The sequence below is a fragment of the Pezoporus wallicus genome, unplaced genomic scaffold, assembly GCF_028554395.1.
Source record: "Pezoporus wallicus isolate ANWC-B61680 ecotype Strahan unplaced genomic scaffold, APGP_CSIRO_Pwel_v1 contig_3858, whole genome shotgun sequence".
NCBI lineage: Eukaryota > Metazoa > Chordata > Aves > Psittaciformes > Psittacidae > Pezoporus > Pezoporus wallicus.
The window spans coordinates 2,440,253-2,456,748 of record NW_026638754.1 but is presented as its reverse complement, the minus strand read 5'-3'; the positions used below and the strand labels follow the sequence as shown (position 1 = coordinate 2,456,748).

General features: G+C 41.2%; 1 protein-coding gene across 1 annotated transcript in view; it reads left to right on the top strand.

Moving 5' to 3' along the window:
- LOC130600687 (ankyrin repeat domain-containing protein 26-like) overlaps positions 1-14,178 on the top strand; it is a 57,356-nt gene extending 43,178 nt beyond the window's left edge. The window contains 7 exon segments of the mRNA XM_057412201.1: positions 167-279; positions 665-806; positions 1,664-1,945; positions 2,494-2,729; positions 3,408-3,654; positions 12,383-12,434; positions 13,891-14,178. Of these exon segments, the coding sequence (XP_057268184.1) occupies positions 167-279; positions 665-806; positions 1,664-1,945; positions 2,494-2,729; positions 3,408-3,654; positions 12,383-12,434; positions 13,891-14,045 (1,227 nt within the window). The 3' untranslated portion in view covers positions 14,046-14,178.
- Positions 14,179-16,496: the final 2,318 nt, after the last annotated feature.

Here is a 16,496-nt window from a genome sequence, read left to right as displayed (position 1 = left end):
GTTGTAAAACACGAAGGAATTAACTGTTCTCAGGAATTCTGTCCCTTGACATTCTGTGGAACTAGGCTAACAGAGATATACTGCAACTTCTTTCTGGAGAAGGCTAGATGCGCATACTGCATTGTTCCTATTCTGTGTGTGTCATGTATCTTTTCTATTTTGAAAGTGTGAGAATGAAAGAAAGAAAGTGAAAAAGCTGGAAGAGTTGAAACGCCCAGTCGAACTGAGTCTATATCAGGAAACGAAAAGAAACATTGAACTGCAGAAAGACTGTAAGAGGTATGGTTTCTTAGCATGGTGGTTACTGGACTTTAATGAACAAAGAGGTGTACGTAACGGCTTGTGAGCCAATTCAGGCCTCATCTTCTTGCCAGGCACTTCTGTGCATGAGCCTATAGTTTTCCATAGCTGCCAGAAGAACAGCAAAGGCAGGTTGCTTTGTACTTACTCTGCAGGGAAGGGAAGTCTTTCAATCTTCTTTTCATATGAAATTTGGACCCTCCAGGTGATTTGCGGCACAGGAACGCTGTTTTTTCTCAGTAATTCCCAGTTAATGATGAAGCAAGCTGTGCCTGTGCTGTTTACATAACAGTATGTGAAAGAGGATGGTTCTTCCTGTGCCTCGTTGTTTGTTTTTTTTTTTTTTGACCAATTTGCTGTGCAGGTTGAAGAGGCTTATGAGCAGAGCTGTGAAGAAAGTAAGGGTATATGAGGAGAGAGAGATGGAGTCCCAGCTTAATTGTCAGGGAGAAGTGAAGAACGGGTATTCTGAAACGGTCAATGAACTCGGTAGATTAAGAGCAACGGTGAGTTTTGGTTTGTTTATGGTTTTGTGATGGTGGTGCTGCTTTTCCTCTTGAAACCTTCGTTATACCTTTCCTATACTACTATTCTCATTGATTCCCCCCGCCCCTTTCTTGGATGTATTTTGGAATTGATTGACCTTTCTTTATGCTCTATCTACTATTCCAGTAATAGCTGACTATAATACTGGTAGTGATGAATAAATGATGATATGATGAGTAAAGAAAAAAACATTATATGCAGAGCAGGATCTGCAAGGGAACATTAAGAGCTAGCCAAAACTGGCACTAGGGCTGGCAGGGCCGCAGAGCAGCCCCATAGGTCCTCTCCAAGCAAGGCAGAACAGGCCCTGTGATAGCAGGCAGGCTCCCTATGAGTGCAGATTGCCAGTCCGGTCCATAGGGATGGGCAGGTCTGCTGTCCTACCAGTTTGTCATGTCCATGGCTGAGGGTGAGGGCTGAGAGCAGTGAGGCCTGGCACAGGCCTGGCTGCACTTTGAGGCTGCAGCAGCATCTTCAAGGTCTCACAGATTAATCCCTTCTCTGGATAAGAGGGGAGTAACAGTGCTGCAAATCAAACAACTGTATGAAATTGGCTTTGCCCAAGATCAGCCCCTGAGCCATCTCTTAGGCACAAGCTGGGCAGGAGACAGTACAGATTTTGCTTTTCTAAATGGTATCATTGTTTCCCAGGACACAATGTGGAACCTGAGGAATGCTGTCAGAAATTATGTGAAATCTGTTCTTGTTTAAGAAAAGTTCCTGGCTTCACTTTAGTTTTAATACTGAGTTACCAGATGATAACAATAGTCTTGATGGCCAATCCCTTCATCAGTTTCTGCTCCCCCACTGTCTACAGGTTGGTGACCTTTCCCAGCAGCTGGAGAAAGAGTCTAAAATATGCATGCAGCTCAAAGCACAAAATTGCAGTTTGCGGGAAGAGTTGTCCACCATGCGTGAGAGCCATGACAAACTGGAGAAGAGCGAATGCCAGCTGAAAGAAGAGGTGGCTAAGCTCAAACATCACATGGACACTAACATGGTAGATTGCAGCCAGATAGAGCAATACAAAAGAGAGGCAGAGGAACGAGCCGCACAAGAAATAAGACAAAAACTAGAAGAAGTCAATCTGATTTTGCGGGTAAGTGAATTTCTCACATGTGTCTGTAGTTTCTATTATAGAATTCTGTTATGGTCATCATTTTCTAATGTTTTATTTTTGGTGCCTGATTCTGTGGGTTTGTGATGTCTTTCCTGGAGTGTGGCGGGAGAAGGGAATATGGTTGGGACAGAGTTCTTTTATGTGTGTGCAATGTGGCAGTAGTTTCTTGAATCGACAGCTTACCCAAGGTAGATTTCCATTTTACAGGTTTTGAGGAGTATTGCTGTACACTGGTCTTGTTCTCACTGCTCACCCTTGAATGGGTATTGCAACTTGCATGAATCCTTTTCTGTATGTTCTGTCTTACAGAGACAGTCTTCTTTCATGAATAGCTTTGATGAAAAATAGTGCTAAATTATCTCATGTGGTATTTCCAGGGTTCTTCTGCCTTGATGGATGATGTTAGTGAGGAGGCACACTTGCCTCGCTGAATAAAGCTGGGTCCCTGAAATTCAGTGTATGCAATTGACTGGTGGGGGGAGTTCTCTTTTTCTTTGTGGTGGTTGAAACTGCATTATCTGCTTCAGATGCAGGCAGTTTCCCAGGACAGATTAGAACAAGTCAGAGCCAGTCATCATGCTTCTCTGAGAAACCAGCTAAAGCATAGAATAAGAGATCTTGAATGTGAATTGGACAGGATAAAAAAAACCCAACAAGACGGTATTTTTCAACAAGGATCCACACTTGTGGAAATGGAAAGGTACAAAGAGCTGTATCTGGAGGAGTTAAAAACCAGAAGACGCCTAGGAAGTAAACTGGAAAGGTGCGTGCATCCTTTTTTGGAGTGGCAGTAAGATACTACTTTTTCCTCATGCATTTTCCTCCTAAAATCCCTCTTCTCCATCTGGTCAGCATTATGCATGCAAGCATAAGATGGCATATTTGTTAGGAAAGTACCTTCAGACCCTTCCCCTTCATTAGGGCTGTCTCTTCAGTGCTTCAGCAGTACCACTGATCGTGGCATCAGTAAGGCATCTTTTAAGTTCATTGAGCCTTTTTGTCAATCTCTAGTTACCTCCTCCTCTTATCCTGGGTATGGCAGAAAAGATAAATTTCAGGTCCCTTACTGCTTGAATAAGTGTAGGTCTTTCAGGAACAGAATTTGATTCTGTGAAGAAAAAAAAAAAAAGTCTTTGACTTTATTTTAGCAGCGTGTCTGAGGTTTGAGCCCTCCTTGGGTAAAGGAGGGTACCCAGAGTTTTCTTACACAGGTGATGTACCTTTCAGTCCTAAGTGTTGGTAAGACTTGCTGCTCCTTGCAGGTAGTGTCACTTCTTAGAAATAAGTCCCCAGAAAACCTCAGATCAAATGATGCTCTTGTTTTGGATGCTCTTAATCCCTTTCACTTTCAAAAGTCGAATAATAGTCATAGACCTGGAGGGTAACTTTGCGGAAGTGTTGCCACCAAAGATAACTCTTTGTGTGTTTCTGAATGTTTCAGAGCTAATGAGAGACTAGCAGAAGCCAGTGCTAAGCTCCTTCTGGAGCGCCGCAGAAACAAATCTTTATTCACAAGCAGCATTGTCAGTGGAGGTCTGGCTGAAAGTCCACTTCGGTATTCAACTGAACTGGGACATCTTGGCAACAACTTGTCACTGAACAGAACTCTAAGTCTAGGAGGAAGCTTCCTAAGTCCAGCCTGGAACGAATTGTCATCAAGAAACAGGGTTGAAGCCTATGTGGCTCGGGTAAGCATTTTGAAATAGTGTTCTCAACTACTGCTAAAGAATATCCATAAGCCAAGTTATGTTTTTTAGCCTAAAGTTAGAATCCATTTATAGATCCAGACCGTATGGTCTAATATTTCAGAGCAACCACTAATGATCAAAATAGTACACAGCTAGAGGTGGTCAGGATGAAGACTTCTGGTCATCAAGGTTATACAAATTTCCAGGAATGCTCAAATACTCAAATACAAATACTGAAATCTGAATAATGAGTTGTGTAACTACATCCTTTAAAAAATGGAACTTTTATCAAGAATACTGTGGCATAGAAAGGTCCCAGCTAAGTTCTTCATTAAATGTTAATGCATAGTATGTATGACCTATTTAAACCATCTAACTTTATGATGAGTGCAAAATCCTATTGGACATCTTTGTTTGAGATGTATTTTCCTTCTTTACTGATCTTTATTCTAGCAGTTTTTTCACTGGAACTTGTTTTAGAAGATTAATACCAACAAAGGATGCTTCATAAACAGGATGGTATGAACGGGATTGCATAACTTTACACCACAGTGCTGGTCGTATACTGTGCATAGAAGGCATTTGGTTTTGTAGTTCCTGCTATGTGTTATTACAAGAAAGGATAAAATTAGCTGCTCCTCAGGAGGTCTTCACAGGCTTCTAATTTTGCAGCATTGCTGCAACCTCTGCAATACCTCTTGCCAAGGTATATGCCCTGTAATTAGCAGCCAGTGTGATAGCACATACCTCACAGAATGGTGGACATTATGAGATCTGGAAAGCAGATGTCAAAAGGTGCAATCAGTTTCCCATTTAGCATAAGATTGAGGCGTGGAGGATCTTCTCTATTCAGTGTTCTGTCCCTTGTGTATTCTGTTGTTGAATGTGAGAAGTATTTGTTCACTCTTAAGTCAATCTTAGTTCAGTGGTGCCACCCACATTGGAAAGAAAGCTTTTAAACGATGTGTCTCCAAACTGTGTCTGGTTTAAGGGGGAAAAAAAAACAACCACCCAACAACAAATGTAACAAAGCCAGACAAAGCAGTATATGTAATGTGTAGCAGTGCTGGTTACAAAGATGAACTTTCATGTATCACTGTGAATGTGTATTTTGGTCAGAGAGGTGGAGATGCATTGCAGAAGAAACTTGGGAGGCAGTTACTACTGTAGTATCTGCAGGGGCTATTCTCCATGCAAGCAGTAGAAGGGAGGCAAGATTTTGAGAGGACCACCTTACAAGTGAAAAAAAGGAGAAGGCCAGAATAAAGGGACAGGAGGGGTGGGAGAAGGGAACAAGTGAGATAAAAAAGGCACAGAAAGATGGGAGCAAGTTGTTAAGAAAAAGTCAAGGAAGAAACCATCCTACAATTAGGGAAAAAAAGCTGCCCTAGTTTAAAAGTGTTAACAGCTATGCCTTTTTTTGAAGAATAATAATAGGAAAAAAGAAGACAGTGAAGGGAAAGAAAGAAAGAGTACTGAGTGCTTCTTAGCTGAATTACAGCAACGTTCTTCAGGTGGTCCTATCCATTTTAATTTTCCAGAAGAAATTGGAATATTCTGGATATCTCCAAGTTTTGTCAATATCAAGAGACCTTTACTGGTTTACTAGCTTTCCTTAAATGTATTGCAGAAATATTTTAAAAAGCTATTTCACAGCTTACTGTTTTTATCCAGTTGCTAATATATGCAGAGGCATATTTCAAATCTGTATATAGGCTGCTTCAACTTCCTTGTGAAGAATGATTCCCAGATCTACTTATGAAAAACATTTGAGCTGATTCCAAGAAAAGCATGCATTAGATCTGAGAATTGTGATACTGTTCTTACTCAATGTGTCCTGATTTCGGTGGCACCCATAATGTTTCTTTTCCGAGCGTGTCTCTCATACTTTGTGATAGAGTACTATTCTGGGTAATGCCTTTAGGATTTTATACTGTATTGTGAGGCATTGCTTTGGAGGTTTAAAAAAACAGAACCAAAAATACCCATCAGCCTTGAGCAGAATCTCAAGGAAGTTGAACAGTTATGTATGACATTTTCCCAGTCTCCAGTTACCGACGTCAGCTGAAGGTTTGTTTGTTCGTCTGGGAGCTTTCTTACATACCTGAATGTCTCCTTCCTAGTGCAGTTTTGTTAGTAGTACTAGGTCCCTAGAAGTTGTGTTTGATCTTGTTTACAAGGTGGAGAGACTTCTAGTTTGTTGTCAACTGAGCTGAGAATAATTTACTCTTACTGTACACAGTTTGTCTTAAAAGTATTAGCTTTTAATTTTAATATAGTATTAAATTCTAAAGTTTTCTTCCTTGAATGAAGATGAACGGTTGGACTTGATGGTCTTAAAGGTCTTTTCCAACCTAGTTGATTCTATGAGTAAAACTTGCTAAATGCTCAGAGAACTCACCAATTTCTTACGATTTCTACCAGATTCCCTTAAGAGAAAGCTGGAAATCTCAGCATGCCTGTTTTCCCTTAGTCAAAGCTGCAGGTTTTGGCTGGTTTCTGGGACTTAAAATTACTGGTATGAATTTATCCTCCCTGATGCTAAATCCAGCTGCACATCCTTTCGTGATACTTCTTCCTGTAATTGCCACTTAGGGAACAACTGAGACTAACTGTAATCACAAACTCTTTGTAACCACAAGTCACAGTTTTGTGTCTTCAGGCCGAGAGCACAGTTCAGTGTATTCAGGCAAGTCTTAAAGCCTGATATTCTTTGTCAGAGTCCTTCTGAAAAAAGTAGCAGAATCCTCAGAGGTGCAGTAGTTGCTGAAGGACATGCATCTAAGTGGGTATTTCATTTAGAACTGCTGGTTTTATTTTCCTCAGCTGGGTGCAGTGTGTCATTATCAGTGTTTAAAGCCATACTGTATCTTTGAGGAACTGAAAGGAAGGATTCTTAATATGTATCTAAAAAAGGGGGATTCAATTGGAAATAAGGCTTTAAGTCAGGAAGTAACTAAAGGGGAAAACTGCATACATCCGTCTGCATACAGTAATGGGTGCTGAATGTCAGTCAGTTTCCAGATGCTGTTATTTCTGCAGGAATCTTATACTATTCTGGAGACAGGAGGTAACAGGAGGAAAGAATTCAGAAATGACAGTTTGTCTATTTTGAAGTGCTTTGCTGGTTGTACTCTGCTTTTGTAAGTGCTTTGCTGCTTAGTACTCTGCCTATCAGATTGTTTAAAGATGGAAGAGTTTCTCTGACTTTAAGGCTTTTCTATACTTCACTGTTCACTTCAGTTATGCCTCCAGTTTTTTTCCAGTAACTTGGTTCCCTTCTACCAAATTTGTCTTGCCTTTGAATTCAAGCTGAGCAGTGCCTTCTGGCTGGAGCTTACAAATGCTTATGCCAGCAAAGCTCATAATCACAGGGAGTTAAAGAGCTTAAACTGAAGTGTGTCTCAGGTAGTCATAGTGCACTTCTTTTTTTCGTCAAAGCTCTCTGCGCAGGTTTGGTGTTTCTCACAGTAGCTTCCTCAAGGTGAGAAAGACTATCTGAGGTAGAGGACATGCCGTTCTTAAGAGGAGGATGTTTATGTAAATTTAGTTTGTGCAAAAGCTTTGAAATAGCTTCTGGGGCAAGGAGGTGAAAACATTTCACACTATTACTCAAAATGCTGGTTATTAATTCTTTGTCCAGACAGCTGTTGGAAAAAACATTGGTAAATGATGCTGGCTGCAATCAAGAGGAAGAAGTGCTCCTCTAGCAGATGGGCACAGCTCCTTCTTTTAGACATAACTAAGGAATGTGGAGTTGAAAGGCTTGAAAGATCAGTTTTCCTTAAACTGCTGTTTAACATAACAGGAGATGTCAGTGATTATGCATATAGGCTTATATTTTGAAGATGGTTGTGTGGCAAGCTCAGTAAAAAATGAGCATTCTATGATTTTTTGTTTGTTTGTTTAAAAAAAAGAAATGCTTTCCATTACAGTATAGCCCCTTCCCCCTTATCAGATACGTGTGCTACAAAAATTAGTAACCTTGACATGGAAGTGCAGAAGTATCTTGAAAAATACAAAAATGTTCATATTGACACAAGCTCAATAACCAGTAAAACCCGTATTATATGCAAATGTCTTTGTTTTTTATGTCTTTCGGCTTTTGTTATAATTTTTATTAGATTTTATTGTATTTTTAATTTTGTTATTTTAGGAATGAGGAACAGATGACAAGTACTTTAAAAATTCTGTGCATGTAATTACAAGCAGTACTGTAGCAACTAGCAGCTCATTATGTTCTGGAAGGAGACTGGCTGAAATTTGTTTCATAGTAAAATTTGTGTCATAAGAAGAATGTGTCTATTGCCTGTCCTTTACAGGAGTAAAATGATCTTAGATGGGATCTTTTTGTCTTCTAATGATCTGGTCTACTGACTCACAAATTGTTCATGAATTGGTATCTAACCATCCAGAACTAAACTGAGTCAGATGAAACACAAATACCAGGTACTGCTAGTGTCCTGTGTACCATAATTTTGGAACTGCTGCCTTAGTCCATAGACCAAGGCGAGGAAAATCTGCTGCAAGTGCTGCAAGGAGATTTTGAGACTGGAATTCTATTGTTAGGTTTAATAAATGCCAAACTTAAATCCTAACAGCTGTGCCAAAGACAGGTGAAAATGAATGTGTGTGTCTTGAAATACAAAGTAATAGTGAACTCTGCTAGCTGCAGTCAGTATGAATTAGTGCATTTATGAAACCAGCTTTCTTAAGTAACACGAAAAAGGGAATGTCTGCTTCCTACTCTCTCTCTCAATTTCTGTTGCTTTTCTGATTTTGTTTTCCATCTGCTCTCTCATATTGTACCAGCATTTGTATTGTTAGCTTTTTACTTGCTTCATTAACATAGAGTCTGTGTTCTTATTTCTCACTGAAGAGTCTTGAACTTAAGGTTGTTTTTCTTTCTTTGTCAGCTACTTAACCAAAAATCTGTTCTTCCTTCTCTGCAGCCAGATACGTGACAAGGTTTGTAGCCAGTATTGTTCAATGTTGGGTGGTATTTTATACTAGAAATGTTTTGTCATTTAAGCTGTTAGGTTTCAATTAAAACTTACTTATGCATTCATATTTTCCTAATATTTTTAACATGTTAGTTTGTCCAAGTGAAAGAAAGACTGCTGTAGGGTACTTTGCTCTATGTATTTGTAATGTTACAATGTCCTGGGTTCAGCGGTAGCAGTTACTTTTCTCCTTCTTAGTAGCTGGTGCAGTGCTGTGTTTTTGACTTTCAGCCTGGGAACAGCACTGATAACACTGATGCTTTTAGTTGCTGCTCAGTAATGTTTACTCTGACCAGGGACTTTCTGAGTCTCATGCTCTGCCAGGGAGGAAGGGAAGCCAGGAGGAAGCAGAGACAGGACACCCAACCCAAACTAACCAAAGGGGTATTCCATACTACAGCATGTCATGCCCAGTATGTAAACTGGGGGCAGTTACCCGGAAGAGTTAGATCACTGCTTGGGTCGGGCTGGGTATCAGTCAGTGGGTGGTGAGCGGTTGTATTCTCTTCCCTTGTTATTTCCCTAATCATTATTATTCTTGGTGGTAGCAGCAGTGATTTGTGTTATACCTTAGTTACTGGATTGTTCTTATCTCAACCTGTGGGAGTTACGTTCTTTCGATTCATCTCCCCATCCCTCCGGAAGCGGGGGGAGCGAGCGAGCAGCCACGTGGTTTCTGGGTTGCTGGCTGGGCTTAAACCACGACATATGGCTTCTGTGGTAGTTAACCATCTATAAGATGACAGTGTATGGATTTCATCTGTTATGATGGAACTTCTGAATCTATAGGAGTATGCTAGTTAATCCTCCTTGCCAGTTCTGTGTCCTGGGTTCAGCAGTAGCAGTCATGTTTCTCCTTCGTGGTAGCTGGTGCAGTGCTGTGTTTTGACTTCCAGCCCGGGAACAGTGCTGGTGATACCGATGTTTTCGGTTGTTGCTAAGTGATGTTTATCCTGACCAAGGACTTTGTGAGGCTCATGCCCTGCCAGGGAGGAGGGGAAGCCAGGAGGAAGCAGAGACGGGGCACCTGACCCGGGCTAGACAAAGAGATATTCCATACCACAGCATGTCATGCCCAGGGTGGGGGGTAACTGGGAGTTACCCAGAAGGACACGGGCTTTCGGGTGGGACTCGTTTCTTGGCCGGTGGTATCATATTCTCTTCCCTTGTTATTTTCTCTTATCGTTGTCATTGGTGGTAGCGGTGGTGATTTGTGTTGTACATTGGTTGCTGGACTGTTCTTGTCTCAACCCGTGGCAATTGCACTCTTTCAGTCCTCCTCCCCGTTCCTCCGGGTGCGGGGAAGGGGAGAGAGCCCTGGGGGGGGGGGGGGAGCCCTCGATTGCTCTCAGCCTGGCACCACTCACTGGGAGTGAGTGAACAAGCTGTCTGGCTAGGGTTTAAACCACGACATTCTGATATTCAGAAAGTTCTTGGTAGTTACAGTGGTTGTGTCTGAAGTACTGGTACTCCCCCGTGGGTAACTGGTGAGTCAACACTGCTTTCTGGACTGCTTTCTGGAAAAGAGTTCTTGAGAAGGTAGCTGCTGCAAGGGAAACCAGTATGTTGCAGCCTGCAAAGATGTGCAGTATGATTAATAGTACCTACTCAGGAGCTTTGGGATAGGCAGCTGTGATTTTTTTTTTTCCAGGAGATTAAAGGGGAGCAGAACAGTGAAGGGAAATTATAGTTGTCCAAGGTGTATTTTGCCTGGCTCTTACTCACTTGTCAGCAATCAGTGTGTGTTGGTTTCCACCTATTTCTCTTTCCTCAGGTGTGGATGAAAATCAGAAAGATGTTAATGTAGTAAGTAAGAGGAAAACAAGATCTTTTTCTTCTTTTCATTCATCCACACATGTTGTGAAGGGTCCTGTGGACCTTTTGATCATTGTGAATGCTCCAGAAACCAGAGAAGGTGGTTTCTTCTAACACTTCAGCTCCTATTGCTTTGTTTAGGATTGGTCCTGGATCATCTTTTGATCTAGACATTAGTTTTCCTGTTGGTTTTTTTTTTTCCTGTTACCTATGTTTCATTTTGTGCTGCTCGTATCAGATGCTGCTCCTATCTGTTTGAAAACAAGCAGAGAATTGGGTGATCTTTTTCTGTTGTTCTTTCAGCTCCATGCACCTCTCTTCTAGCTGTGAAGACACACACTATTCCAGTTTGGAGGAGTAGTGCATTTGATCACAGCTATTCCTGCAGTCCTGGAGAGACGGCCCTTCTCTCCACTTTGCTGGCTTATGGATGCACTTGTTTGGGCCTTGGAGTTAGTCTGTTACTGCTCCTCTTGTGAGAGTATGCAGAGTGCTTCGTTTCCTGAAGCTCTTGCGCCTTATGGCCTGTTGAGTACATTGTACAGTGCTCTGGTTCTTCTTTTTGTTGTCAGTATGTTGCTAAATGAGCCTGCTCATTTCATAAAATACATAAATACCCACACGGATTCAGTACTAAAATCAGATAATTACAGAATGGGTGAGGGTGGAAGGGGCCTACAAAGGTCATCTACTCCAACCTCACCCCTGCTCTGTGGAATTTCCCCTATTTAAATTTGTGCCCATTCCTCTTGTTCTTTTACTTGGCAGCACCAAGATTATGATTCCATCTTGTTTACTTCCCGCCACCAGGTATTTATACACATAACTAAGGTCCCCCTGAGCTTTCTCTACTCCAGTAAAGAAACAGTTGCAGCTCACAGCCTCTCCACATAGCTCACATAGTCCAAGCCCTTCAGCATCTTTGTGGCCACCAAAGGTGTGGCAGCTGTATGGTATCTGTTTTGAAATTCACTTCTGTGTGTCACAAACTTGATGGGAAAAAATGCAGGAGTCACAAGTGTCATCAGATGTAAACAACAGCTTATAGTGCTTAGACTGTGACTCTCAAAAATACCTCATTTTTTCTTATGGAGACTTTGAAGTCAGAATCATGAGAATAACTTCATTGGTAGCAATAACCACCTTCTAGGGAAGAAAGGAGAAGTGCTTCTTTCTAGTGATCGAAGCAGATTTTTTGGTTACATAATAAATCCCACAGCACTTGCTGAGTAGAGGCTGTAGGTGTTGTTATGTGTGCTTATTACAAAGTTCACAAGAAAAAATTGTATGTTTTTATATGTATGTCATTGTATTTGCAGTAACGAAGAAAAATCCTGGCATGATCTGTAGGAGCACTTTCAATTCTCCATCTTAAGGTGGAGAAAAGAATATTGGCATGTTTTTTTCTGTACAACAATACGTGTCAGTTCTTTGGCAGCTGCTACTGCGTCCCTATTCTTATGAAGTCACAGAAGACAACTGAATTTGTCCCTGTGGACAGCATTTGTACACATCTCAGCAATTAGCTGACATTCTGCTCATGTATTTGATGCTAAACTTTAGCCACACCTTCATTGTAATAACTCCACTTTGTATTCTTCCTGTATATGTTTTAAATGCCTAGTTAAAATCCAGCTGGTGAGTTACAGGTTGTTGTGCTATGGTTAATGTTGCTCAGCGATGAGAATGCTACAGCCTGGCTGATCAGGAGGTTGTGTTCATTGAAATTCAGACCTCTAAGCCCTAACCAAGATGTTTCTATTTGGGATGATTTTTTTTTTTTTTTTTTTTTTTTTTTTTTTTTTTTAGTTTTGATCATGTTATGTGTGTGTTTTAACAATGTTATAAAATTTTAATATTACAAAAATGTAACTTAATACATTAAGTGTATATTTTCTGTATGTTTCTAGGTACGGCAGCAACTGGATGAAAAAATCACTAAAGAACTTTGAACAGGGTAATGTGTCATGTTAGGAGTGCTTTTTAAAGGAAAAAGATGACTGTTCCTAACTCTTGCAGATAATGGTTTGAAAGCTGTCAAGTTCTCATGCTAAGCACAGGTTTTTTCTGCTAACTTTCCAATTTAGATGTCAATGTGAAAACCTCCGGCTTACCACAATATTATGTAGAATGTTATGCAGTTGCCCGAAAAATAACAAGAACAAAGAAAACTAACCTGTTTATCACACAGATACACTGGCTTAAGCAGACGTCACCTTTCACTAGAGTTTATCCTCAAGCACATCAAACATAAAAGAAGCCCTGAGATAAGATTCTGTAGATTTCAGCCGTCATTTCTCCCTCCATGTACATTGATTGCATTCAGCACTAAACCATACCAGACACATTCTCTGCTGTTAGTTCTTGATTTTTGCCTGTAGCTTATATGTTGCCACCTGTTTTGAATAAGCAAGAATAATATAATCAATGTCAAAAAATACCCTTTCTTTAGGAAAAGATCAATTAGTAATATTTAGGCAAACATATGATAAGTTGAATGCTTGTAATACATAGCATAAAACATGCTCCATAATATGAGGCTGAATGTCCAAAGAGGAATTCCACCTATTTCATGATAGCCATTCCTCCAGGCTCATGGCTTTGCAGTGACTGGTGCCATTTCAGGGCAGGTAGACCCTAAGAGAATTTCATTCTGTTCCTGTATGTTTTTAATCAGATAGAGGATTCAACCATACCTTCCTAGCTCTTCCCATGTGTCTGAATGGACACAAAGCCATTGCATTGCATCCGTATGTATTATTTTGAACATAATTTTGCATCTGCTAGGAATCATGGAGTGTGTTTGGTTTGGGGACCTTGTCTGAAAAAGATGACTGGAGAAAGATGGCAAAGGCAAGTTTGCTTTCATTGGGTATGTGTTTTCATGGAGGAAAGAGGGTTTTGCCAGGGCAAGTCATAAAGACACTCCTCAGAGAAGGTGCCAGTCTGGGAAACGTGTCCTGGCCTGACTGCAGAGCAAAGGTGTTTGTATTTTCACAGGCAGATGCTTTAAAAGTTTGCCATGGTGAATGCAGAAGCTGGTTTTTAGGAGTAGTGTTCCACTAAATCACTGGTTTGAATGTTTAAGGAAAACGGATGCTTGAGGTCAAAGAGGTCTGCAGGGGGCTAAACTTGGCACTGGCTCATGGACTCGTTTGTGGATCCCCTGAGATGTTAAGTGTGTAGCCTCTGGAATTTCTTTGACTAGCTTTAGAAATACCATTGGCTGATAAGCAAAGGTAGAAAAAAATGTTTCTCCCTTTGTGCCTAGCCCTTTCATTGTTATGTTCCCTTGGAATTTTTTAAATCTCTTTCTGGACTGCAGTTTCTCCAGTTACCCATGCTGTTTTTACAGTAATATCTTTGGCCCTGTCTACTGTGAAAGTAACACCAGGAACCTTTTCTCTTTTCTCCCTAGCCACTGCTGAACTTGAAACTGCATGTGCTGGAGCCTCTCTCATGATACCTACTGATGGATCTTCAAAAAATGTCCCCATTGTTGTTGACCAGGATCCCCTTTGCAGAGCAATACAGGAGTACCGTGATGTTTTAAACAAAAATTGCCTAATTTGAACAAAATGCTATGGAAAAGCTCTGGAAATAAATTTGTTTACATACTGCATCTATGGTTTCCCATCTCATGGTACAGATGTGAAAACATATTTAGTGCAGTGTGACTGTTTGTCTACTAAATGGATGTCAAGCACACTGCACTTACTTGTTGGTTTATTGCTGCATAGTTGTTTTGTTTTGCACCTACAGTAAGAACCATATCTGTTTTTTTCTAACAGATTGACTAACCTTGATTCTTGAGCTTGACAGAACTGCCAAAATGTTTCTTATTTACATAGATGTATTATTTTATTCCACTCGTGTTCTGTGTTTTAACAAAAGAGCTCCCTTTGTTCTGTTTAATCCTTTCATTCTATGTGTTTTTAATGTTTCCAGTGTTATTCTAATGCGCTTTGAGTGCACAGCTTCAATCCTAATGCAGGGAATATTTCTGCTAATAAAGTTTTACCAGTGTTAAAGCTGGAGAATAGGGCCCTTTACGTTCCTGTCACTTGATGCACCTTAGGTTTAAAATTACTAGGAGCGTATAGTAGTGTATAGCCAAGGAATTTATGATGTGATCTGTTTGGTCTGTTTGTTTTGTATCGCAGAACCACAGAATGGCTGAAGTTGGAAGGGAGGTCCCCTGGTCCAGCCCCCCCTGCCAAAGGGGGACCACCTAGTACTGGTTGACCAGGACTGTTCTGGCTGTAGAATATGTCCTAGGTAGGAGACTCCACAGCCCCCATGGGCAACCTGTGCCGGTGCTCACCTTCCATCACAGTAAGAAAGTGTTCCCTGATTTTCAGACAGAACCTTGGTGTTTCATTCTGTGCCCGTTGCTTCTTGTGTTATTGATGTTGATTTTTGTATGAAAAATGGCTGCAGCTTTAAACATTCACAGGTCCTACATCAACACCTGTGGTGCACCTGAAGCAGTTCATATGGGGTAAAAAAAGGAATCAACTTTCAGTCTCCTTAGTACTTTCCAGAACTAACTTGTGTGTTGCAATGGCTAATCTTTTTGTCACTGCTAGCAGCTGATATGGTGGCTATAGCCCAAATATTAGGCAGTGTTATGAGACTGCTGGAGGGGAAGGGGTGCCATTCAGAGAGAGCTTGACATTCTTGAGAGGTAAGCTAGTGCAAACCTCATGAAGTTCAGCAGTGCAAACTGCAAGGTCCTGCACCTGGGTCAGGGCAATTCCAGTCACAGCTACAGGTTGGTTGGAGATTCAGGGCAGCTCTGCAGAGAAGGAAGTACCTGTTGGTGTTGGTCAATAAGAAACTGAACATGAGCCAGCAGTGTGTGCTCGCAGCCCAGAAACCAACTGTGTCCTGGGCTGCATCAAGAGGAGCATGACCAGCAGGTCAAAGCAGGTGATCCTGCCACTCTGCTGTGCTCTCGTGAGACCCCAGCTGGAGTTCTGGTGTCCTCAACTTAAGAAAGACATGGAGCTGTTGGTCTCACTAGATCAGAGGAGGAGTACAAAGATGCTCGGAGGGCTTGAGCACCTCCTGTTTGAAGACAGGCTGAGAGAGTTGGGGTTGTTCAGCCTTGAGAAGAGAAGGCTCAGGGGAGAGACATTACAGCAGTTTTCTGACACTTAAAGGGGGCCTACAAGAAATCTGGAGAGGGACTTTTTACAAGGGCAATTAATGATAGGACAAGGGGGAATGGCTTTAAACTGAAAGAGGGTGGATTTAGAACAGACACTAGGAAAAAAAATTTGTACCATGAGGGTGGTGAGTCACTGGAACAGGTTGACCAAAGAAGTTGAGGCTGCCCCATCCTGGAAGTCTTCAAGGCCAGGTTGGACGGGGCTTTAAGCCACCTGGTCTAGTAGAAGGTGTCCCTGCCCATGGCATGGACCTAGATGGTCTTTAAGGTCCCTTGCAACCCAAACCATTCTATGATACTATGATGTTTGTGTCAAAACAGGCAGGGTTACTTTTCTCAGGGAGATTTCTGTTGTTGCTGAAGATTTACAGTTGTCATTTCCTGTCTGCAGAAGTCACTACTGATTTGATGATCACAGTACAAGGTCCCAGTTCTGGGAAAGTAAGAGCGGTTGTACTTAGATGAATTATGATGGGAAAAATTTTGGGTTTTACCCAGTAATTGAGAGAGTTAACAGGCAGTGAGGAAAGCAATGAATGCTACTGTGACACTGTTCAAGAAAATACATTTTTGTGAAGCTGATACCCTATATTTAATTCCAGGTATTGTTTCAACTTGATAATTAAACTTTGTAGTGTAGTACATGTCCGTGTTTATTGTTCCCCTTCTTGACTTTACTTTTCACACCTTTTCCTACCCATAGAACTCTCCAGAGCTCTCCTCTGCTCACTTCAGCTCTGTTCACAGCTGTACCTTCAGCTTGTTCTGGAGGCCAGGCAAATGCCTAGCACATATTTGTCTTTTTCCTCTGGGGAGGCTTGAAGCACAGTTATGTTAAGATTGTGGACTAA